The sequence below is a fragment of the Heterodontus francisci genome, chromosome 11 (genome assembly GCF_036365525.1).
Source record: "Heterodontus francisci isolate sHetFra1 chromosome 11, sHetFra1.hap1, whole genome shotgun sequence".
Lineage (NCBI taxonomy): Eukaryota > Metazoa > Chordata > Chondrichthyes > Heterodontiformes > Heterodontidae > Heterodontus > Heterodontus francisci.
In genome coordinates this window covers 95,214,560-95,239,187 of record NC_090381.1, presented here as the reverse complement: position 1 = coordinate 95,239,187, position 24,628 = coordinate 95,214,560, and the positions used below count along the sequence as shown (strand labels likewise).

Below are 24,628 nucleotides of genomic sequence, written 5' to 3'. Positions count from 1 at the left end.
TAACACCTCCCCCATATCTAGGGAAGATTATGGCAAGCCCTTCCAATATCTCCACTCCCACTTCCCTTAGCAACCTGGGAGGCAAGCTATCCGGAACAGGTGACTTACCCATTCTAAGCATAGCCAGCCTTTCCAGTACATCCTGCCTATCAATTTTCATCTGATCCATTACCCCTACCATCTCCACTTCTACTGATATTTTGTCACCATCCTCTTCCTTTGTGAACACCGATACAAAATACTCATTTAGCATACTAGCCTTGCCCTGTGCCTTTAAGCATATATCAGCCTCTTGGTCCCTAATAGGCTTGCTATTTACATGTTGGTAGAAGATTTTTAGGTTCCCTTTTACATTATCTGCTGTTCTATTCTCATATTCTCTCTTTGCCAGTCTTATTTTCCTCTTCACTTCCCCTATCAAATTATTGTATTTGGCCTGGTTCTCGCTTGAAGAATTCACCTGACATGCAGCATGCACTCCCTTTTTTTGTTTCATCATATTCCCTGTCTTTGGTTCGCTTACCTTTTGCCCTTGTTGGAATAAACCTAGCCTGTACCTGAAACACCTCTTCCTCAAAGAGCTCCAAACAGTAGCGGTAATGTAGGGTACGATATAAATCAGGAAATACAAGGTGCGTGCATGTAACAAGGGTAATACAGTAATCATGGGGACTTAATTCTACATATAACCTGGGTAAACCTAACTCGAGCTAATGCTGTGGAGGATGAATTCCTGGGACATATACAAGATGGTTTTCTAGAACAGTGTTTTTTTTTATTTGTTTGTGGGATGTGGGTGTCGATGGCTAGGCCAGCATTTATTGCCTATCCCTAATTGCCCTTGAGAAGGTGGTGGTGAGCCGTCTTCTTGAACCACTGCAGTCCTTGGAATGTAGATACACCAACAGTGCTGTTAGGTAGGGAGTTCCAGGATTTTGGCCCAGCGACGGTGAAGGAACGGCGCTATAGTTCCATTCATGATGGTGGGTGGCTTGAAGGGGAACTTGCAGGTGGTGGTGTTCCCATGCATCTGCTGCCCCTGTCCTTCTAGATGGTAGAGGTCGCGGGTTTGGAAGGTGCTGTCGAAGGAAAAGCTTCTATAGGTATGTAAAAAGGAAAAGATTAGCAAAGACAAATGTGGGCCCACTACAGGCGGAGACAGGAGAATTTATAATGGGGAATAACGAAATGGCAAAGAAACTAAACAAATACTTTGTTTCTCTTCACGGAGGAAGATACAAAAAACTTCCAAGGAAGACTAGAGAACTGAGGGACTAGTGAGAATGAGGAACTGAAAGAAATTAGTGTTAGTAAAAAAAAAAAGTAGTTCTGGAGAAATTAATAGGACTGAAAGTTGATAAATCCCCTGAACCTGATGATCTACATCCCAGAGTGTTGAAAGAGGTGGCTGTAGAGATAGTGGATGCATTGGTGATCATTTTCCAAAATTCTATAGATTCTGGAATGGTTCCTGCAGATTGGAAGGTAGCAAATGTCACCCCACTCTTTAAGAAAGGAGGGACAGAGAAAACGGGGAACTGCAGACCTGTTAGCCTGACATCAGTAGTAGGGAAAATGCTAGAATACATTATAAAGGATGTGATAACTGGACGCTTAGAAAATTGGGTGGAGTCAACATGGATTTAGGAACCTAGGAGCAGGAGTAGGCCATTCAGCTTGTCAAGCCTACTCCACCATTCAGTTAGATCATGTTACGAAAGTGCTTCTATATTTTTTGTTAAATATATGTTTTAAGGAATTAATGTTTAAATTGTGAAGATGGGATTCATTGAAGGTTGAAGATTCCATAGATGCTGGACTTGGTTTTTTTTTTAAAAAGAGGTCATCGGAAGGTCTTTTGAACTTTGTTTGTAAACAACCCTTACTGGACATCACTTGCTAAGATAAATAAGCAACATTTATTAAAAGTCATTGTCTTCAGATAAGTACCCAGCAGGGGCTTTTTGACCTGGGGAAGATGTTTACAGAGAAGTGACAGATCAAGATTTATGGGGATCAAGAGGCTTGACTCGTGAGATATTGTTTTTGATTTTGCTTTGGATAGCGAGTTGGGGTGTGGACAATGTTTTCAAAAGAGTTTGAAAATCAACCTGCCAAGGACAAAACCCCAGCTCAGCCTTTTCCATCTCTGACATACCTGCCAGCTTTTCCATCTCTGTGATAAACACTGTGTATTCAGTGTGATAACTGAAACCCTTGATGCTGCATTCCTCCTGAATGGCCTGCCAGAAATCTCTGTTGCCACGTTTCTCCTGGAAAGCCTGCCAAACTGATCCTCAACATCACCTGAAAAGAACTGTTCTAGGAAGATTCCAGTGACAGCCATCCATGCATATTTGGGACGCCAGACCAAAAGGGACAACCAAACATCTTTCCATATCTTTTTTTTCTTCAAGCATTAGCAAGTATTTCACCAAAGTATTCTTTGTTGTCTTTTTTTTGCAACAAACCTCTGCAGAGAGAGGATTTCTGTATTTATTTTCAGTGTGAGTTTGTGTGTGGAGAATTTAAAAAGGGAACTTTCATATTTCAATCTGTGTGTTAATGCTTTGCTTCCTTAAAGGATGTCTTGTTTTGATAATAAATGGATAATTTTGTTGTTTATTAAAGAAACCCGGTTGTTGTATTTTATTCTGGGATAAAAATAGAGTTGATGATTGACCGCATCAGCAACTGGGTAAACATTTAAATATATGTTGTGACCTGTGGAGAAGTGGAACTAGAATAAACAGTGCATTTCTCCCACCTCGGTCATAACAATCATTTTAACTGATCATCTACCTTAATAAATAAATAAATAAATTAACGCCACTTTCTCGTGCTACCCCCATATCCCTTGATGTCATTAGTATCCAGAAATCTCTTGATTTCTGTCTTGAACATGCTCAATGATAGAGCTTCCACAGCCCTCTGAGGTGGAGAATTTCAAAGATTCACCACCCTCTGAGTAAAAAAATTCCTTCTCAGCTCAGTCTTAAATGGCCTACTCCTTATTCTGAGACTATGTCCCCTGGTTCTAGACTCACCAGCCAGGGGAAACATTGTATCTACATCCACCCTGTCATACCCTGTAAGAATTTTGTAAGTTTCAATGAGATCACCTCTCATTCTTTGAAATTCTAGAGAATACAGACCAAGTTTCCTCCCTCACTCCTCATAAGACAATCCTGCCATCCTAGGGATTAGTCTGGTAAATCTCCGTTGCACTCCCTCAATGGCAAGTCAATCCTTCATTAATGAGGAGACCAAAACTGTACACAGTATTCTAGATGCAGTCTCACCAAGGTTCTATACAATTGCAGCCAGACATTTTTACTCCTGAACTCGAATCCCCTTACGATGAAAGCCAACATACCATTTGCCTTCCTAATTGCTTGCTGCACCTGCAAGCTAGCTTTTAATGACTAATGAACAAGGATACCCAGTTCCCTTTGGACATCAACACTTCCCAATCTCTCACCATTTAAGAAATACTCTGTCTTTCTGTTTTTTCTACCAAAATGGATAACTTCACACTTTTTCACATCATATTCCATCTGCCATGTTCTTGCCCATTCACTTAGCCTGTCCAGGTCCCCTGAAGCCTCCTTGCATCCTCCTCACAACTTACATTCCCACCTAGTTTTGTGTTATCAGCAAATTTGGAAATATTACATTTTGTCCCCACATCAAAATCATTTATATAGATTGTGATTTATGAAAGGAAAATCAAGTTTGACAAATCTGTTAGAGTTTTTAAAGGATGTAACTAGCAGAATAGATATGGGGGAACCAGTGGATGTGCTGTATTTGGATTTTCAGAAGGCTTTCGATAGGACCCACACAGGAGGTTAGTAAGAAAAAGTAGAGCACATGGGTTTGGGGGTAATATACTGGCATGGATTGAGCATTGGTTAAGAGACAGAAAACAGAGAGTCGGAATAAATTGGTCATTGTCAGGTTGGCAGGCTGTGACTAGTGGGGTACTGCAAATATCAGTGCTTGAGCCCCAGCTATTCACAATTTATATGAATGATTTGGATGTGGGGACCAAATGTAATATTTCCAGATTTACTGATGACACAAAAGTAGATGGGAATGTAAGTTGTGAGGAGGATGCAAAGAGGCTTCAACGGGACTTAGACTGGCTAAGTGAGTGGGCAAGAACGTGGCAGATGGAATATAATGTGGAAAAACGTGAGATTATCCACTTTAGTGGGAAAAACAGAAATGCAGAGTATTTCTTAAATGGGGGGAGATTGAGAAGTGTTGATGTCCAAAGGGACTTGGGCATCCTTGTTCATAAGTCACTGAAAGCTAACATGCAGGTGCAGCAAGCAATTAGGAAGGCAAATGGTATGTTGGCCTTTATTGCAAGAGGATTTGGGTAAAGGAGTAAAGAGGTCTTACTGCAATTATGTAGAGCCTTGCTTGGTGAGACCGCACCTGGAGTATTGTGTATAGTTTTGGCCTTCTTACCTAAAGGAGGATATACTTGCCATAGAAGGAGTACAACGAAGGTTCACCAGACTGACCTGTGGGATGGCGGGATTGTTCAATGAGGAGAGATTGAGGAGACTGCGCCTGTATTCTCTAGAGTTTAGAAGAATAAGAGGAAATCTCATTGAAGTTTACAAAATTCTTACAGGTTAGATGCAGGAAGGATATTTCCACTGGCTGGAGGTCTAGAAGCAGGAGACTCCGTCTCAGAATAAGAGGTAGGCAATTTAGGACTGAGATGAGGAGGAATTTCTTCACTCAGAGGGTGGTGAATCTTTAGAATTCTCTACCCCAGAGGGCTGTGGAGGTTCAGTCATCGAGTATATTCAAACCAGAGATTGATAGATTTCTAGATATTAAAGATATCCGGGGTTATGAGGATAGTGTGAGAAAATGGTGTTGAGGTAGAAGATCAGACATGATCTAGTTGAATGGCGGAGCAGGCTCGAGGGACTGAATCACCTACTGCTGCTTCTATTTCTTATTTTGTTCACATTGCTGTTACAGTTTTTCCTGCCAATCTTTGGTTCCATTTAACCCTGATTAGATCCCCTCTCATCCCATGGAAGTTAGCCCTCTTCCAATTTTGAAGTTCTGCTTTAGACTATTCCTTTCTCTTCTCCACTACTAATCTGAACTTTATGATACAATGATCACTCTTACCCAACTGTTCCCCCACAGACACTTGGTCCGTTTGGCCCACCTCATTCCCCAACACCAGATCCAGCAATGCCTCCTTCCTAGTTGGACCGAGAACATACTGATCAAGGAAATTCTCCTGAACACATTTCCGAAATTTCTACCCCTCCTTTCCTTTTACTCTAATATTATCCCAATCAATATTTGGGTAATTAAAGTCCCCCAATCTCACCACTCTATAGTTCTTACACATCTCTGTGATTTTATGCAGATTTGTTCCTCTATCTCTCACTATTTGGAGGTCTACAGAATACCTACCGTAGTATGATTATCACCTTTTTTGCTTCTTAACTTTAACCACATGGATTCTGCCCCCTCAAGGACAACCTCCCTTTCCAACACTACAATGTCTTTCTTAATCAGTGCTGCCATCCCACCTCCCTTTTTTCCTTCCCTATCTTTTCTGAACACTTTGTATCCTTGAATATTAAGCACCCAGGTTAATGTAGTTCACACATATATATTTACAAAATGAGCATCTACCACCTTTCAGCAGCCAAGGAAATAAAACACTCACAATGATCAAAACACACTTGCACACTGTGCTTTTTGTCTTACCACTTTACCAAGAAATGCACCAGACAGTTAAAGTTTGCATGTGGATGCCATGTGGATATGAGTATTGAAATCAGGCGCTCAACAACTAATTTCTTTTTGTATTTACTGATCAAAAATGCAATTTTGCTAAGATATGTTGATAAAGTCAGATGAAGTAAGTTGGGAGACTGATCAATAAAATAATGCCTGGGATGAGAGGGCTGTCCTTTGAGGAGAGATTGACTAGACTAGACCAATACTCTGGAGATTAGAAGAACGAGAGGTGATCTCACTGAAACCTATAAAATTCTTCGAGGGCTTGACAGGGTAACTGCTAAGAGGCTGTTTTCCCTGGACGGAGGGTCTAGAATTAGGGGGCATAATCTCAGGGTAAGGGATCGACCATTTGGGACTGAGAAGTCGGGAAATTTCTGAACACATTGGGTGATGAATCTTTTGAATTCTCTACCACAGTGAGCTGTGAGTGCTTAATTGTTGGTTATATTCAAGAATGAGATTGACAGATTTTTGGACACTAAGGGAATCAACTGATATGGGAATAGGGTAGGAAAGTGAAGTTGAGGTACAAGGTCAGCCATGATCTTATTGAATGGCGGAGCAGGCTCAAACGGCCAATTGACCGATTCCTGCTCCTATTTCTTATATTCTTATGGGAGGAGGCTCATGTGGAGTACAAATGCTGACATAGGCCTGTTAGGCCGAATGGCTTGTGTTGTAGAATTCTGGGTTCCCAATTAGCCATAAACACAGTCCTAGAGTGCAGTCCCAACAGATCAGCATGTTGTCTGCACTCTGGGATAACTTTTGGAACCATTCTAAATTGCACAGCTGTTGTGGTTTTGGCAGCAACTGTACTATGCCATTTTTCAAGATGCAATTCCAAGATGTGAACAACAATCGAGTACATAGGGTGAAAGATATAATTCCCTAGCGGCCTGCAGCAGAAAGGATATCAAAGAAATGAATCGCAAAATGTCTCAGCCCAGGGGTGCACAGCTGTCTGGGTGGGGGTGGACAGTGCATCACTGATTTATATCTATGTGCTATAAAACCAAAACGAGTGCAAGACAGTAACTTCCCTTTCAACCATCCCATGGGTTAGACATGGGCATTGCTGCTATTATCAGAAACCTGGGGCGGGATTTTACCATCTCTTTGGAGACGGGCAGGGAAATGGAAGGGCTGTTAAAACGGTGGCGGAAGGCATTAAGAGGTAAGCCCTATGTTTTCCTGCTGCCACGGCATGCTACCAGCGGCGGGAACCTCAGTGGCATGTCTGCCCACTGGATACCAATTGTACTAATTAAGGGCAACCTCCCACCACGTCGGAATTTTGCCTCCATTGGGAGGGTCTGCTGCCGAGTGGGGTGACCACCAGGTAAATCCTTTATGGCCACTCCATGGCCCACAGAGGGGAGCCCTCCAATGGTAATGGCCATCCCTGTGGCTGCAGCACTTCTGCTGGAAGGTGCCCCCCGCCCCACATCGCGGGGGCCTGCCAGTCTGGCCCCAGCACAGTAAGAAAAAAACTTACATCTTCAAGGGCGCCTCAGCATGGAGGCGCCTTCTCCTTCATGCAGCCTCAGCAGTGGCACTTCCGAGGCTGCAGTGTGGCCAGCCCTTTGATTGGGTCGGCAGCTCTGGGTGGTGGGCCGACGTCCTCAATTGAATTGTGGTCCCGGCGGCAGGGTCTTAATTGGCTGCTGCCTGTAGAGTCATAGAGTTATACAGCACAGGCACAGGCCCTTGGGCGTGTCTTTGCCGGCGATCAAGCACCTATCTATTCTAATCCCATTTTCCAGCACTTGGCCCGTAGCCTTGTACGCTATGGCTTTTCAAGTGCTCATCTAAATATTTCTTAAACGTTGTGAGGGTTCCTGCCTTTACCACCCCTTCAGGCAGTGTGTTCCAGATTCCAACCACCCAAAATGTTTCCTCAAATCCCTTCTAAACCTCCTGCCACTTGCCTTAAATCTATGCCCCCGGTTACTGACCGGTCCGCTAAGAGAAAATGTTTCTTTCTATCTATCCTATCAATGCCCCTCATAATTTTGTATACCTCAATCAGGTCCCCCCTCAGCCTTCTCTGCTCTAAAGAAAACAACCCTAGCCTATCCAGTCTCTCTTCATCGCTGAAATGCTCCAGCCCAGTGAATCCTAGTGAATCTCCTCTGCACCCTCTCCAGTGCAATCACATCCTTCCTATAATGTGGTGCCCTGAACTGTACACAGTACTCCAGCTGTGGCCTAACTAGTATTTTATACAGCTCCATCATAACCACCTTATCTACCTGTGCTGCTGCTTTCAGTGATCTATGGACAAGTACACCAAGGTCCCTCTGACCCTCTGTACTTCCTAGGGTCCTACCATCCATTGTATATTCCCTTGCCTTTTTAATCCTCACACTTCTCAGGATAAAATTCCATTTGCCACTGCTCCGCCCATCTTGCCAGCCCATCAATATCATCCTGTAATCTAAGGCTTTCCTCCTCACTATTTACGACACCACCAATTTTCGTGTCATCTGCGAACTTACTTATCATGCCTCCTATATTCACATCTAAATCATTAATGTACACTACAAACAGCAAGGATCCCAGCACCGATCCCTGCAGTACACCACTGGTCACTTGCAAAAACAACCCTCGACCATCATCCTCTGCCTCCTGCCACTAAGCCAATTTTGGATCCAATTTGCCAAATTGCCCTGGATCCCATGGGCTCTTACCTTATTAACCAATCTTCCATGCGGGACCTTATCAAAAGCCTTATTGAAGTCCATGTAGACTACATTAACTGCTTTCCCTTCATCTACACATCTAGTCACCTCCTTGAAAAATTCAATCAAGTTTGCTAGACAGGATCTCCCCCTGACAAAGCCATGCTGACTATCCTTGATTAATCCCTGCCTCTCCAAGTGGAGATTAATCCTGTCCCTCAGATTTTTTTCCAATAGTTTCCCTACCACTAATGTTAGACTCACTGGCCTGTAATTACCTGGTTTATCCCTAGTACCCTTCTTGAATAATGGTACAACAGTCACTGTCCTCCAGTCCTCTGTTACCTGTCCTGTGGCCAGAGAAGATTTGAAAATTTGTGTCAGAGCCCGGCTATCTCCTCCCTTGCCTCACAAAACAGCCTGGGATACATCTCATCTGGGCCTGGGGATTTATCCACTTTTAAGCCCGCTAAAACACCTAATACCTCCTCCCTTTCAATGCTAATATATTCAAGTATATCACTATCCCCTCCCAAACCTCTACACCTACATCGTCCTTCTCCATAGTGAACACAGATGAAAAGTAGTCATTTAAAACCACACCTATGTCCTCTGGCTTCACGCACTATGGGCCCTGCTCTTTCCCTGGTTATCTTGCCCTTAATATACTTATAAAACGCCTTGGGATTTTCCTTTATCTTGCCCCACAGTGTTTTTTCATGCCCCCTCTTTGCTCTGCTAATTACTTTCTATACTCCTCTGGGCCTCCGCTGTTTTCAGCGCTCTGAAACTGCCATAAGCCTTTTTTTTCCCCCTTATCCAATTCTCTATATCCCGTAACATCCAGGGTTCCCTGGACTTGTTGGTCCTACCCTTCACCTTTACGGGAACTTGTTGGCATTGAACTCTCACTACTTCCTTTTTGAATGACTCCCACTGGTCTGATGTAGACTTTCTACAAGTAGCTGCTCCCAGTCCACTTTGGCCAGATCTTTTTTTATCATATTGAAATCTGCCTTCCGCCAATTCAGTACTTTTATTTCTGGTCCGTCTTTGTACTTTTCCATAACTACCTTAAATCTTAGAGTTTTGGTCACTATCCCCGAAATGCTCCCCCACTGACTCTTCTACCACTTGTCCAGCTTCATTCCCTAGGATTAGGTCCAGTACTGCCCCTTTTCTTGTAGGACTTTCTACCCACTGGCTCAAAAAGCTCTTCTGTATGCACCTTAAGAATCCTGCCTCCTTTAAGCCTTTAGCACTGAGACAATCCCAGTTAATATTGGGTAAGTTGAAATCCCCTACTACTATTACCCTATTGTTTTTACACCTCTCTGAGATTTGCCTACATATCTGATCCTCTATCTCTCCCTGATTGGAGGCCTGTAGTACACTCCCAGCCAAGTGAATGCCCCCTTTTTGTTCTTAGGTTCTACCCATATCGCCTCATTTGAGGAAACTTCTAAGATATCATCCCTCCTTATTGCAGTAATTGACTCCTTGATCAACAGTGCAATGCCATCTCCTCTTTTGCACCCTCCCCGTCACACCTGAAGATTCTATACCCTGGAATATTGAACTGCCAGTCCTGCCCTTCCCTCACCCAGGGTCCTTCCGCTGGCCCGCGGGGGGGGGTCGGATACCACTTTCAGTCCTGGTAGTGGGACTTGCCTTAGCACAAAATCCAGCCTTTGGTTTTCCAGTTAGAAGTAGAAATGGAAGTGTGATAAAGACATTTCTGATTTTCCTTTGTTTCCTGGTACTGGCAAAGGGGAGGATATGTCACCAGGAACCAGCCAGGAGGCAGATTGGCAATACTTATCACAAGATTTCTCCCCCATGTTCAACCACCACTCCCAACCAAGTGCCCACTGGAAAGCAAATGCAAGTTACCAGCAAAATGTTTCTTTGACTCCTTGTTGATAACAGTGGGAGAGACGAAGCCATATAATACCGTGCCAGTTCTCTACCGCCAGTGAGCATAGCTGGTTTTATATTACTGTAGTGTTTCTGGCTCATGACCCAATAAAGAATTTTAATTTGAGGTCACCCATCAGGAGCCAATGGTGTGACAAAGGCTGCGAATGTTTGTTGTTTGAACCAGTGCAACCATGATTACAAAATGGAATTCCTTCCTGTGTCACAGGCAGCATAATCAGTAACTACTCCCTCTGTCGCCAGTACGGTCACTTGTCAACAAAACAATAACCATTACACATGTGCTCAGCACAAACGGTTAGGGGACAGTGGCTTACTGGTAACGGTACTGGACTAGTAATCCAGAGGCCCCAACTACTGCTCTGGGGACATGAGTTCAGATCCCACCACGGCAGCTGGTGGAATTTAAATTCAATTAGCTAATACATCTGGAATTAAAAGCTAATCTCAGTAATAGTGAACAATGTGCCGCCACTTTTGGTGGGTCTGTCCTTCAGGTCTCGGCCAGCTCAGTCAGTAGTGTTGATGGCCTTTGAGTCCTGAAGGACAGACCTGCCAGAAGCGGTAACACAGGTGTGTACAGTTGGGAAGGAGTTGCCCAGGGAGTCCTCAACATTGATTCCGGACCCCATGAAGTCTCATGGCATCAGGTCAAATATGGGCAAGGAAACCTCCTGCTGATTACTGCCCTCCCTCAACTGATCAATCAGTATTCCTCCATGTTGAACACCACTTGGAGGAAGCACTGAGGGTGGCAAGGGTGCAAATTGTACTCTGGGTGGGGTACTTCAATGTCTATCACCAAGAGTAGCTTAGTAGCACCATTACTGATTGAGCTGGCCAAGTCCTGAAAGGCGCGGCTGCCAGTTGGGCCTGCAGAAGATGGAGGGAACCAACAAGACGTAAAAGCCTGCTTGACCTTGCCATCAGCAATCTTTCTTGTCGTAGATGCGTCTGCCGTGACACTTTTGATAGGAGTGATCACCACACAGCCCTTGTGAAGATGAAGATCCACCTTCACACTGAGGATGCCCTCCATCATGCCGTGTGGCACTACCACAGTGCCAAATGGGATAGACTAAGCACAGATATAGAATCTCAAAACTGGACATCCAGGAAGCGCTGTGGACCATCAACAGCAGAAGAATTGTATTCAACCACAACCTATGATCTCATGGCCTGGCATATCCCTTACTCTACCATTACCATCAACCCTGTTTCACTGAAGAGTGCAGGAGGGTATGCCAGGAGCAGCACCAGGTATACCTAAAAATGAGGTACCAACCTGGTGAAGCTACGACGTAGGACTACATGCATGCTAAATAGCGAAAGGAGCATGTGATAGACAGAGCTGAGTGATCCCACAACCAACGGATCAGATTAAAGCTCTGCAGTCCTGCCACACGCAGTCGTGAATGCTGGAGGACAATTTTAAAAACTAACGAGGAGGAGGTTCCACAAATATCCCCATCCTCAATGATGGGAGAGCCCAGTATACAGTGCAAAAGATCAGGCTGAACCATTTGCATCCATCTTCAGCCAGAAGTGCCAAGTGGATAATCCATCTCTGCCTCCTCCTGAAGTCCCCACCATCACGGATGCCAGTCTTCAGCCAATTCAATTCACTCCACGTGATATCAAGAAACAGCTGAAGGCACTGGATACAGCAAAAGCTATGGACCCTAACAACATCCTGGCTGTAGTACTGAAGACTTGTGCCCCAGAACTAGCCGCACCCCTAGCCAAGCTGTTCTAGTGCACCTACAACACTGGCATCTACCAGACAATGAGGAAAGATAGCCCACGTATGTCCTGCCCAAAAAAGCAGGACAAATCCAATCCGGCCAATTACCGTCCCATCAGTCTACTCTCAATCATCAGCAAAGTGATGGACAGTGTCATTGACAGCACTTACACAACAATAACATGCTTAGTGATGCTCAATTTGGGTTCCTCCAGGGCCACTCAGCTCCAGACCTTATGACAGCCTTGGTCCAAGCATGGACAAAAGAGCTGAACTCAAGAGGTGAGGTGAGAGTGACTGCCCTTGACATCAAGGCAGCATTTGACCAAGTGTGGCATCAAGGAGTTCTGATAAAATTGAAGTCGATGGGAAGCAAGGGGAAAACTCTCCACTGGTTGGAGTCATATCTCGTACAAAGGAAAATGGTTGTGGTTGTTAGAGGCCCAATATCTAAGCCCCCGGACATCACTACAGGAGTTCCTCAGGGTCATGTCCTAGCCCCAACTATCTTCAGCTGCTTCTTCATTGACCTTCCCTCCATCATAACGTGGGGATGTTCGCTGATGATTATACAATGTTCAGCATCATTCGCGACTCCTCAGATAATGAAGCAGTACGTGCCCACATGCAGCAAGACCTTGACTGTATTCAGGCTTGGTCTGATAAGTGGCAAGTATCATTCGTGCCTCACAAGTGCCAGACAATGGCCATCTCCAATAAGAGAGATTCTAACCATCTCCCCTTGACATGCAACAGCATTACCATCGTAGAATCCCCTACAATCAACATCTTGGGGTTACCATTGACCAGAAACTTAACTGCACTAACCATATAGATAGTGTGGCTACAAGTGCAGGTCAGAGGCTGGGAATTCTGTGGCGAACAACTCACCACCTGACTCCCCAGAGCCTGTCAGCCATCTAAAAGGCAACGTCAGGAGTGTGATGGGATATTCTTTAATTTCCTGGATGGGTGCAGCTCCAACAACACTCAAGAAGCTCAACACCATCTAGGACAAAGCAACTCGCTTGATTGCCACCCCATCCACAACCTTAAACATTCACTCCCTCCGCCACCGGCACGCAGTGTGTGCCTTATACGTGATGCTCTGGAGCAAATCGCCAAGCCTTCTTCGATAGCATCTTCTAAACTCGCGACCTCTACCACCTAGAAGGACCATGGCAGCAGACGCATGGCAACGCCACCAGCTGCAAATTCCACTCCAAGTTGCACATCATCCTGACTTGGAAATATATCACTGTTCCTTCACTGTCGCTGGGTCAAAATCCTGGAACTCCCTTCCTAATAGCACTGCAGGTATACCTATACCAGATGGACTGCAGCAATTCAAGAAGGTGGCTGACCACCACTTTCTCGAGGGCAATTAGAGATGGGCAACAAATGCTGACCTTGCCAGAGACACTCACATCCATGAAAGAATAAAATAAAAACGACCATACTATTTTCTTTATGTTCATAATCTAGCACATGACCACACCAGAGCACTGCAGTAGTTTTATCTAATAAAAACACTTACAAACAGCAGTACTTCATCACTGTTTATCACTTTTTAAAGCATATTTTACAATGTGTATGGTATAAACATAACACGATGGAATCTAGTAGTTTGTATTTTCATATATCACCAAGCCTTGGTGTGTATCCCATTTGGCTTGTGATTATACATTAAGTGTAAACTGGACTTGCACTTAATGTGAAGCATTCGGAGCATCAGTCAAACATTAAACATTAAGCTACCTTGAATAGAAAAGGAAGACATGCATTTATATAGTGCCTTTCACAAGCACAAGATGTCTAAACGCGCTTTACAACCAATTAATTACTTTTTGAAGTGTTGTCACTGTTGTAACGTAGGAAGTAAAGTAGCCATTTTGTGCACAGCAAGCTCCCGCACAAGCAATGAGATAATGACCAGGTAATCCGTTTTTGTGACGTTGATTGAGGAGTAAATGTTGCCCAGGACACCAGCAAGAACTCCCCTGCTTTTCTTCAAAATAGTGCCCTGGGTTCTTTTACATCTAACTAACCTTGTTTCAGTAAAGCTAATATTATGTGCGTCTACGATCTCATCACTATTGACGAATCTCTTTGACTATCTGTTGCTTTAAAATATTAAATACATTGACATTGTATGTTTCAGTTTTCTGCTTTGCCTGTTTTGAATTATTAGTATTAATTGTAGTATTAGTAGTATTAATTGTAATCTGAGTGCTTACTGGTTAGTACTGACCAGAATTATATTCATATCCACCCCCACTAGTATGGAGGCGATGGTGGTGTAGTGGTAATGTCACCGGACTAGTAATCCAGAGGCCCACATTAATATCTTGGGACATGGGTTCAAATCCCACCAGGGAGCTGCTGGAAATTAAATTTAATTAATTAATAAACAAAAAATGGGTCTTGCAAGCTAGTTTTAGTAATGGTGTCATGAAGCTATCATCAACTGTCATAAAACCCATCTGGTTCACTAATGCCCTTTAGGGAAGGAAATCTGCCGTCCTTATCTGCTCTGGCCTGCATGTGACTCCACACCCGCTGCAATGTGGCCTTGAAATGCCCAGCAAACCACTCAGTTGTCAAGGGCAATTAGAGATGGGCAACAAATACTGGCCGTGCTAGTGATGCCCGCATCCCACGAGAGAAGAAAATGGACTTTCAGTACATACCAAGAAAGTCCTAGATTCCAATTCCTAGTTTGTATTGAATTTGTGGTGGGGATGCCACAGTTTGCTGTCTGTGACTGGAGGCAAAGAATGGGAAAGTTGGTTGAGTTTCTCCTTCTGATTGATGTCCAGTGATGCTGCAATTTTTTTGAATGGATATTAGTTGAGATTGGGACTGGCTCTGCTGTGAGGCTACTATTTTTCAACTAGCTCACCAACAACCACTGTTCATCTCCTCACATGAGAATTGGGTGTGAGGGACCCCTGGAAGTAACCCAGCGTGAGTCACCTTCAACAACAGAGAAAGAGGAGAAACCGGGAATTTTTTTTAAAAGCATTTTCTGACATGACATTCATAGTCAATAATTAGAATCATCTGCATAATTGTGTAAAAATGTTGAAGATCTGGTCTGTGTTGGTTTAAATATTTCCACAGCTCGATAACTGGAGGCTAGAAGTTTTTTTTTACCAAAGGGTTGCTCAAATGTGGGATGCCCTACAAAAGCAATAATGGAAGCAAAATCCATTATAGATTTTTAGCAGGGAAGTGAATAAATATTTGAAGTATTAAAACTTGAATTGGTAGGAGGAAAGAGCAATGAAATGGGAATAAGTGCAAGGCTCTTTCTGAGAGTTGGCACAGGCACAGTGGCCTCATTAACCTCGTTCTGTGCTGCAGAATTCTATGATTCTGGCAATTGCTCTTCACTTTTTATTTGTTTGTGCGTTGACCTTCAAAGGTGGAGCTTGTACCTTGTGTTCGATGTGACTCATATTGTATATGACTAAAGTGGACTTGGTGCAGATATTGAGTTCAGAATATATGTCCCACAAATGTGTGTTCCATTCCAAGGCACTGACGTCCCTCATTTTTGTCTCAAAATTCTCTTTCTCGCGTGCATGCATCTGCCCACATGCATGCCACACTATCCATTTCATTCGTAACTGCTATTTTTAGAAACTTGAAGCTTGATGCAGTCTGTGCAGTAATGCACTGTTGCACTCTTGGCAATACCATGAGGAGGCACTGAGCAGCAGCTGGCACTTGGGAGGGAAAATCCAGAATCTTAAGGCTCTCTGATGCACTTCCATTTGAAGAGGCATGCGGATAGCTCACCCATTCACCTGTGCAGTATGGAGTAGATATAGGGAAGGAAAATAAACTGAAATGGAAAATGAAAGAAGGTTGTCTTTTATTGATATAAAAGCAAAATGCTACAAATGCTGGAAATCTGAAATGAAAGCAGAAAATGCTGGACATACTCAGCAGGATTGGCAGCATCTGTGGAGAGAGAAACAGTTAATGTTTCAGGTCTGTGACCTTTCATCAGAACTGGGAAAAGTTAGAAATGTAATAGGTTTTGAGCAAGTGAAAGAAGAAAGGGTGAGAAGAAGAACAAAAGGAAAGATCTGTGATAGGGTGGAGGGCAGGAGAGATTAAATGACAAAAGGTTTCATGGTGCATGGCCAAAGGCAGTGGTAATGGGTCAAGTAAAGAAACAAAAGATGTATCGAGAGGAGGTTTGAATGGCAGGATCCTGAATAGCTACCATCTGAAAGCAAAGTAAAGGAAATAAGGAAGAAATGAGGGGTAAAAACCAAACCAGCAAAGAAAAATGAAACAAATTGGAACAGTCACCTACCATCGTACCACATTGAATCCACTCTGACCGTGGCCTGCTGCAGTGTTTCAATGAATCTCAATGTATCTCAATGTAAGATCGAGGAACACAATCTCATCTTTACTAGGCACTTTACTGCCTTCTGGACTAACGAATTCAACAATTTTAGAACATAACCTCTGCTCCCATTGCGCTTTGTTTCTCTTTGCTGATTTGTTTTCTTCTCTCTTGTTTCTCTCATATTTCCTTTACTTTGCTTTCAGACAGCAGCTATTCAGAATCTTGCCATTCATACCTCCTCTAGGTGCATTTTCTGTTCCTTCACTTGTCCCATTACCATTCCCTTTAGCCTTGCACCATGAAACCTTTTGTCACTTAATCTCTCCTGCCCTCCACCCTATCTCAAACTTTCCCATTTGTTCTTCTTCCCCCTCTCCGCTTTCACTTGCTCAAATCCTATTACAGTTCTGATGAAAAGGTCACAGACCTGAAATGCTAACTCTGTTCGTGCCTCCACAGAAGCTGCCGGACCTGCTGAGTATTTCCAGCACTTTCTGTTTTTGTGTCTTTTATTGATGGTTGATTTTACTTTTCTGGTTCGCTTCAAGTAGTAAATGTTACTAGTTAAGATAACAGACTGTAATTGGTGGATCAGAGAAACCCATTTTACTTGCTGGCGCTAACTTCCATTTGTGAGATTTACAAATGAAGAGTAACGGTCCTGTTTGGAAAATTGTAATGGCAACTCTTTTAAAACTTGTGTATTATGTGGTTAATTATTCAAATTCAGATGGTGATACTTAAACATAAACCTGAAACTGTCTGCAAAACCTCTTCATTCTTGTTTTAGTAGTAAATGAAGCGTGCAGGAGGACATGCCAAGAGCAGCACCAGGCGTACCTCAAAATGAGTTGTCAACCTGGTGAAGCTACAACCCAGAACTATTTGCGTGCCAAACAGTGTAAGCAGCATACGATAGACAAAGCTAAGCGCTCCCACAACTAACAGATCAGATCTAAGCACTGCAGTCCTGCCACATCCAGTCGTGAATGGTGGTGGACAATTAAACAACTAACTGGAGGAGGTGGCTCCACAAATATCCCCATCCTCAATGATGGGGGAGCCCTGCACATCAGTGCAAAAGATAAGGCTGAAGCATTTGGATCCATCTTCAGCCAGAAGTGCCGAGTGGATGATCCATCTCGGGCTCCTCCTGAAGTCCCCGGCATTACAGATGCCAGTCTTCAGCCAATTCAGTTCACTCCGCATGATATCAAGAAATGACTGAAGGCACTGGATACTGCAAAGGCTACGGGCCCTGACAGCATTCCGGCATTGTACTGAAGACCTGTGCTCCAGAACCTGCTGCGCCCATAGCTAAGCTGTTCCAGTACAGCTATAACACTGGCATCAATGTGGAAATTTGCCCAGGTATGTCCTGTACACAAAAAGCAGGACAAATCCAACCCGGCCAATTACCGTCCCATCAGTCTACTCTCAATCATCAGTGAAGTGATGTAAGTGTCATCAACAGTGCTATCAAGCAGCACTTGCTCAGCAATAACCTGCTCAGTTTGGGTTCCACCAGGGCCACTCAGATCCTGACCTCATTACAGCCTTGGTTCAAGCATGGACAAAAGAGCTGAACTCGAGGTGAGGTGAGAGTGACAGCCATTGACATCAAAGCAGCATTTGACTGAGTATGGCATCAAGGAGCTCTAGCAAAACCGGAGTCAATGGGAATCGGGGGGGAAAACTCACCACTGCTTGGAATCATAACAAGCGCAAAGAAAGAAGGTTGTGGTTGTTGGAGGTCAATCATCTTAGCTCCAGGACATCACTGCAGGAGTTCCTCAGGGTAGTGTCCTAGGCCCAACTATCTTCAGCTGCGTCATCAATGACCTTCCTTCAATCATAAGGTCAGAAGTGGGGATGTTCAATGATGATTGCACAATGTTCAGCACCATTCACGACTCCTCTGATACTGAAGTAGTCCATGTAGAAATGCAGCAAGACCTGGACAATATCCAGGCTTGGGCTGATAAATGGCAAGTAACATTCGTGCCACGCAAGTGCCAGGCAATGACCCAGTGACAGTGAAGGAACAGCGATATAGTTCCAAGTCAGGATGGTGTGTGGCTTGGAGGGGAACTTGCAGTTGGTGGTGCAAGAGAGAATCTGACCACCTACCCTTGACATTCAACAGCATTACAATCACTGAATCCCCCACTATCAACATCCTGGGGGTTACCATTGACCAGAAACTGAACTGGACCAGCCATATAAATACTGTGGCTACAAGAGCAGGTCAGAGGCTAGGAATCCTGCCGTGAGTAACTCACCTCCTGACTCCCCAAAGCCTGTCCACCATCTACAAGGCACAAGTCAGGAGTGTGATGGAATACTCTCCACTTGCCTGGATGGGTGCAGCTCCAACAACACTCAAGAAGCTCGACGCCATCCTGGACAAAGGAACCCACCTGATTGGCACCCCATCTACCAACATTCACTCCCTCCACCACTGACACACAGTGGCAGCACTGTGTACCATCTATAAGATGCACTGCAGCAACTTACCAAGGCTCCTTCAACAGCACCTTCCAAACCTGCGACCTCTGCCACCTAGAAGGACAAGGGCAGCAGATGCATGAGAACACCACCACCTGCAAGTTCTCCTTCAAGCCTCACACACCATCCTGACTTGGAAATATATCGCTGTTCCTTCACTGTCACTGGGTCAAAATCTTGGAACTCCCTTCCTAATAACACTGTGGGTGTACCTACCCCACATGGACAGCAGTGGTTCAAGAAGGCAGCTCACCACCACCACCTTCTCAAGGACAATTAGGGAAGGGCAATAAATGCTGGCCTAGCCAGCGACACTCACATCCCATGAAACAATTTTTTAAAAAAGTAAGCAATCATTTCGGATCTTTGCTCTATGCCTGAATTGCTGCAATGATGTAGGTTACTGAGATGGGCAATCCATATCCATTCTATACTAGCTCCATTTGAACCAGCTTGGAGGCCTGTAATTATATAATGGTGCCATGTTCAAAGTAAAAGTTATTGGATATTTTGGTATAAAAAAATATTGGCTCACATGGAGCATAAACACCAGCATGAGCTTATTGGGCCGAATGACCTGTTTCTGTGTTGTTAATACTTTGTAACACTATCTTTTCATTTTGGAAAGAAAAAAGGGAAGAGGAAAAGGGAGTGTTACAGGTATGTTGCAGTTGACGAGGGTACTAATTTGGAAGTTATAATTGTCCTTTATTGAGACATGTTGACTTTCAACGATTATCTTGCAAGATCGCTATTAATAATTGTATGATTTTAAAATAACAGAAGACATGGGGAAACAGCAAGGAACTGGAATGAGTATAGATAGTTCCAATGTGGAACTAGGATCTGCACAGACACCAAGAACCAAATGACCAGATTCTGTGCTGACATTTCTACGACTCAGTTCTCTTTTGCTCTTGTTTTTCTTAAGAAAAATCTGCAGATCAGTTTGTCCAGTGTTCCCAGTAATTTGCATAAATCATAAGCAGCTGATACGAATAGAACTTGATGTTTTGATTTAAGAGTTTGCCACCAATGAGCCAACAGCATCAGGAACAGCATTTCCAAATCTCCAGGCCCATGAAATTCAAACAGAACAAATTGGCAAGTGCAAAATATAAGAGCTAACGGAACTGAGTTGTTGGGGTTCAGTGGAACTGATTGACTCTACGGAGAAAACCAAAAAGCAGTCATCAGTGACCACCCTTCATAGGTGATGCTATGCTTGCTCTTAAGTCCCATCGGTAGCTTCCTAAGACCGTGAATGACTGGGAAGGGAACAAGATAGGCCATTTGGCTTGCTGTCTCAGAAATTGATTTGTACTAAATTAAATACATTTTCCTACTTATAGTGTCACTGGAGTGAGGTCTCTATTTTTTCCTAATTATTCTGAACAAATTTTGCAAGATGATGTAAAATATCCCCAAAATAGCAAACTATAAAGAAAGCACTACAACTAGATATGTAATTCTAGGATTTCTTATATGTGAGTAAATGTTTATGGAAACTAAACATTCTTGTCTGCTCTACTGTAAAAAGCCAGCTAAAGCAGCCTCTATTTTTAGTGCACCGTAGAGTTTTACAGGCTGTTTTTATATATTCTACTACAAAAGCTATCCCCTTTTCCTTAAATTTCGAATTGGCTTTTTCTTCCTTGCAGGAGCAGAAAACGTACCCATGAATTTATTGAATCTGATTTTTCAGACAAGTAAGTACATCTTAGCATTTTAAATAGTCTTCATCTTTTCTGATGATTATTTCCCCATTTTAGTTGAAAAATTATGTGAACCATTTTTTTTTTGGACATCACAGTCTCTAAGGCACGATAGTGCCTTGTCCATTTTGATTGATTTTCTGTTACTAAAAATAGCTTTTCTTTCAGAGGGCTGTAACCTTGTTGCGCATCAGCGTTAGAATAACTGTCATGGTACAAGTCTGCAGAGAATAGGGCATCTGCTCTTTTTCTTTGCGCAGGCTCTGCTCACTTTCATTGCAGGAGGTTTTCCTGCAAAATAAGCTGCATCGTCCATGTGTGCTTGGAAATGATGTCTATATTTAGACTGTAAAGTTTTTGAAAGCAGTGTATTCACTGTGAATTTGTCTTCACTCTTATATTTAACATGTACGAATGTGTGTGTTTGTGTGTATATTTTTCATGTGTGAAAGTATTGATGTCTGTAATAAGTAATGACATCTAATTAAATTTAATACTAACGGTAGCTACTATATGTCTTTTAATTTTAAAAATTAATTTTTTGTGTTACTGATATGGTAATTAATTAATTCAACCACAAATAAAATAAAATGCAAGTAGTTAGTTTCTGACGTTTTTAATTTGTCTGTGGCATGTAACCTGATTTAAGGAAAGCCATATTTAACAGATCCTCATCACAGCTGCTTTTCTTTTCGTAAAGCATTCTCATTCCAAAAAGCACCACTGGCCAATGGTAATTTTATTTCAGCACATCTTTTGCATATTGTAGCTCCACAAAGTGGAGGTGGAGTTAGGTGGCATTAATAATTTCCAGTTAAATTCAGTTTCTTTCTTAAGTAGAAAATGATCAGTCAGATCTTCTATAATTAATGCATGTGGGGTTTCTATGTATTTCAGTAGTTGCCGGGTGATTGTTTTTTTTTTCAGCTCGGTGTGCCCGTTAATCTGCATATTCAGGTTATAGTAGCCTAACATTGTAAAGCATAGTGAAAATTTCAGAGATGCCTCACCAAACAAATTCTAAATGTATACAAATTCATCATTTCCGTGCCATATTTAGCTTTTGAAGCAAAACAAGTAATTCTGCCGAAGGGTCCTTCAATGCAGTTCAACTCCAGTGATGCCAGCAGATTATGTAGCTATTGTGTACCCAAAGACTTGATTCCTGAACCTTGTAACTTATTCCATCACAAATGAGAGCTAAATTGTAGTACAAATTGGTCATTTGGCTCACATTTATGGTATAAAAATTAGAAATAAATGAAACTCTCTTGGGTGGTTTTATTTGTTCAGAATGCAGAATAAGTGATTCATAAGTAAATAGGCAAAGGTAAAATGTGCCTACAGATAGCATTTTGTTTACTAGAGTATTATAGATTTTTGGTTAAAATTTCCTGTTTAATGTTTCAGTATTCCACTTTCACTTGTATCTTATTAGGAAATGTTTTTATGCTACCACATAATGATGCCTTCATCAAATACTATTTGAACACATTATTCATTTTCATGAACGATAACGTACAGAGGCTTCTTTTAAACCCCTTTCCTCCTCTAGATAAACTGTAAGAGATGAATGGATAAGGACTGGTCACTCACGGGCTCAGATTGTCATTTATAGGCGCTACGGGCAGAATATTGAGCCCCCTGCCGGGGCCGGGAATGGAAGCTGGCAGGAGTTGGAAAGAGAAGCTCCACTGACCGGCGTGCAAGTTTCCCATTCCATCCGGTCTCCAGGCCATTATTGCGGAATTGGAATGAGGGTGGCAGTACTACCCACCACACAGTGCGTGCTTCTGACCCACATTTCAACTTATGGCAGGGCTCAGAAGCCCACAGGGAAAATTAGATTAGATTAGAGATACAGCACTGAAACAGGCCCTTCGGCCCACCGAGTCTGTGCCGACCATCAACCACCCATTTATACTAATCCTACACTAATCCCATATTCCTACCAAACATCCCCACCTGTCCCTATATTTCCCTACCACCTACCTATACTAGTGACAATTTATAATGGCCAATTTACCTATCAACCTGCAAGTCTTTTGGCTTGTGGGAGGAAACCGGAGCACCCGGAGAAAACCCACGCAGACACAGGGAGAACTTGCAAACTCCACACAGGCAGTACCCAGAATCGAACCCGGGTCCCTGGAGCTGTGAGGCTGCAGTGCTAACCACTGCGCCACTGTGCCGCCCTATACTTCTTGGAAATATTTTGACGACATCCAGTGATGTAATTTGGCCTGCCACTCAAGCGGTCATTGATGCCTCGATCTGTCTGCTCCATGGCAGCCTTGCTTGCACTTTCCATATCCTTTTCCTTGCCAGTTTTCAGATTGCCTCCCAGTCCTATTGTTCACCTGGTACAATAGCCATCGCCGGGTACTGAAGTTCATGGGCTGCAAATTAATTTCAATATAGATAAGTATGAGGTAACACACTTTGGCAGAAAGAGTAAGGAGGCCAGACTCTGCCTGGATAATTAGAGTTTGAATGGGGTAGAGGGGTAAACAGATCTCGGAGTACAGATACATAAATCACTAAAAGTGATGACACAGGTTAATAAAGCCATTTATAAATTAGCAAACCAAGCATTGGGGTTCATTTCTAGAGGAATGGAATTGAAAAATCAGAAAAAGTTATGTTAAATCTGTATGGAACATTGATTAGACCACACTTGGACTACTGTGCACAGTTCTGTTCTCCATAATATAAAAAGGATATAAAGGTACTGGAAAAAGTAGAAAGATTTACTAGAATGATACCAGAACTGAGAGGTTATACCTACCAGGGAAGATTGAACAGGCTGGGGCTCTTTTCCCTAGAAAGTAGAAGGCTGAGGGGTGACCAGATAGAGGTCTTCAAGATTATGAAAGGGTTTGATCGGGTAGATGTAGAGAAGATGTTTCCACTTGTGGGTGAAACAAAAACTAGGGCCATAAGTATAAGATCATCACTAATAAATCCAATAGGGAATTCAGGGGAAACTTCTTTATCCAGACAGAGTGTGGGTAGACTGTTAAAGTCGCTACCACATGGGAGTGGATTGAGGTGAATAGCATAGATGCATTTAAAGGGAAGCTGGATAAGCACATGAGGGAGTAAGGATTGGAAAGATATGTTGATGGGGTTAGATGAAGAAGGGTGTCAGGAGGCTTGTGTGGAGCATACACACCAACATGGATCTCTTGGGCCAAATGGCCTATTTCTGTGCTGCAAATACTACGTATATTCATCAACCTTTCCTTGTCTCCGGCACTGTTTCAATCCCATTCAAAACATAAGATCACCACTTTATTAAAATCCCAGCCCGGACCTCTTTATTGTTGTACAGTCTCCAATTACGTGCTTACCCTTATCACCACTCCCTGTTCTGCTTACATATTGTAAAGAGACTGTCCTGGTCAGTTTTATTTTGTATGTCTGGGGTGGATGAAGGGAAGGCAGCTCTACCTACCCAGTCTAGAAAGGAAAGTAAATTACTTTTGACAAGACAAGGCTGCCCGCTCATAACACTCAGGTGAAGGCTTTTCATAAGTCAAGAAAAAGTTAAATTACTCTTCTCAAGCAACAACTTGTATCTTCAAGAAATTTTCAAATATGCTTCAAGTACGAACAATACTGTAAGCATGGTAACAAATCAGGCAAACTTCTAACTAATTTCCTAAACATTTGCAAGCAAGAGCTCACCCCGTCAATCTAAACCAGTGAGAGTGCTGTCACTGATGACCCTAAGAGCGGTAGATCCCAGAATTCTTCATATTGCAGAAAGGCTGTACAAATCCACAGCAACACTGAAGACGTACATATACAATTGACATACAAAATGAAACTGACTAGGGCAGTATCCTTACAGTAGGTAACCCTCAACCTAAAT

The 24,628-nt window shown here is 43.0% G+C and overlaps 1 protein-coding gene across 9 annotated transcripts in view; it reads left to right on the top strand.

Annotated features, from left to right (window-relative positions):
* LOC137375400 (transcription factor Dp-2-like) overlaps positions 1–24,628 on the top strand; it is a 223,856-nt gene that overhangs the window by 156,812 nt on the left and 42,416 nt on the right. For 8 of the 9 annotated variants that reach the window (XM_068042567.1, XM_068042565.1, XM_068042570.1 and 5 more), the window contains one exon: positions 20,698–20,745. The exons of the other annotated variant lie outside the window; for it this stretch is intronic. In XM_068042567.1, coding sequence (XP_067898668.1) covers positions 20,698–20,745 — 48 coding nt within the window. The remainder of the gene's footprint in view (positions 1–20,697; positions 20,746–24,628) is intronic. 9 annotated transcript variants of the gene reach the window in all.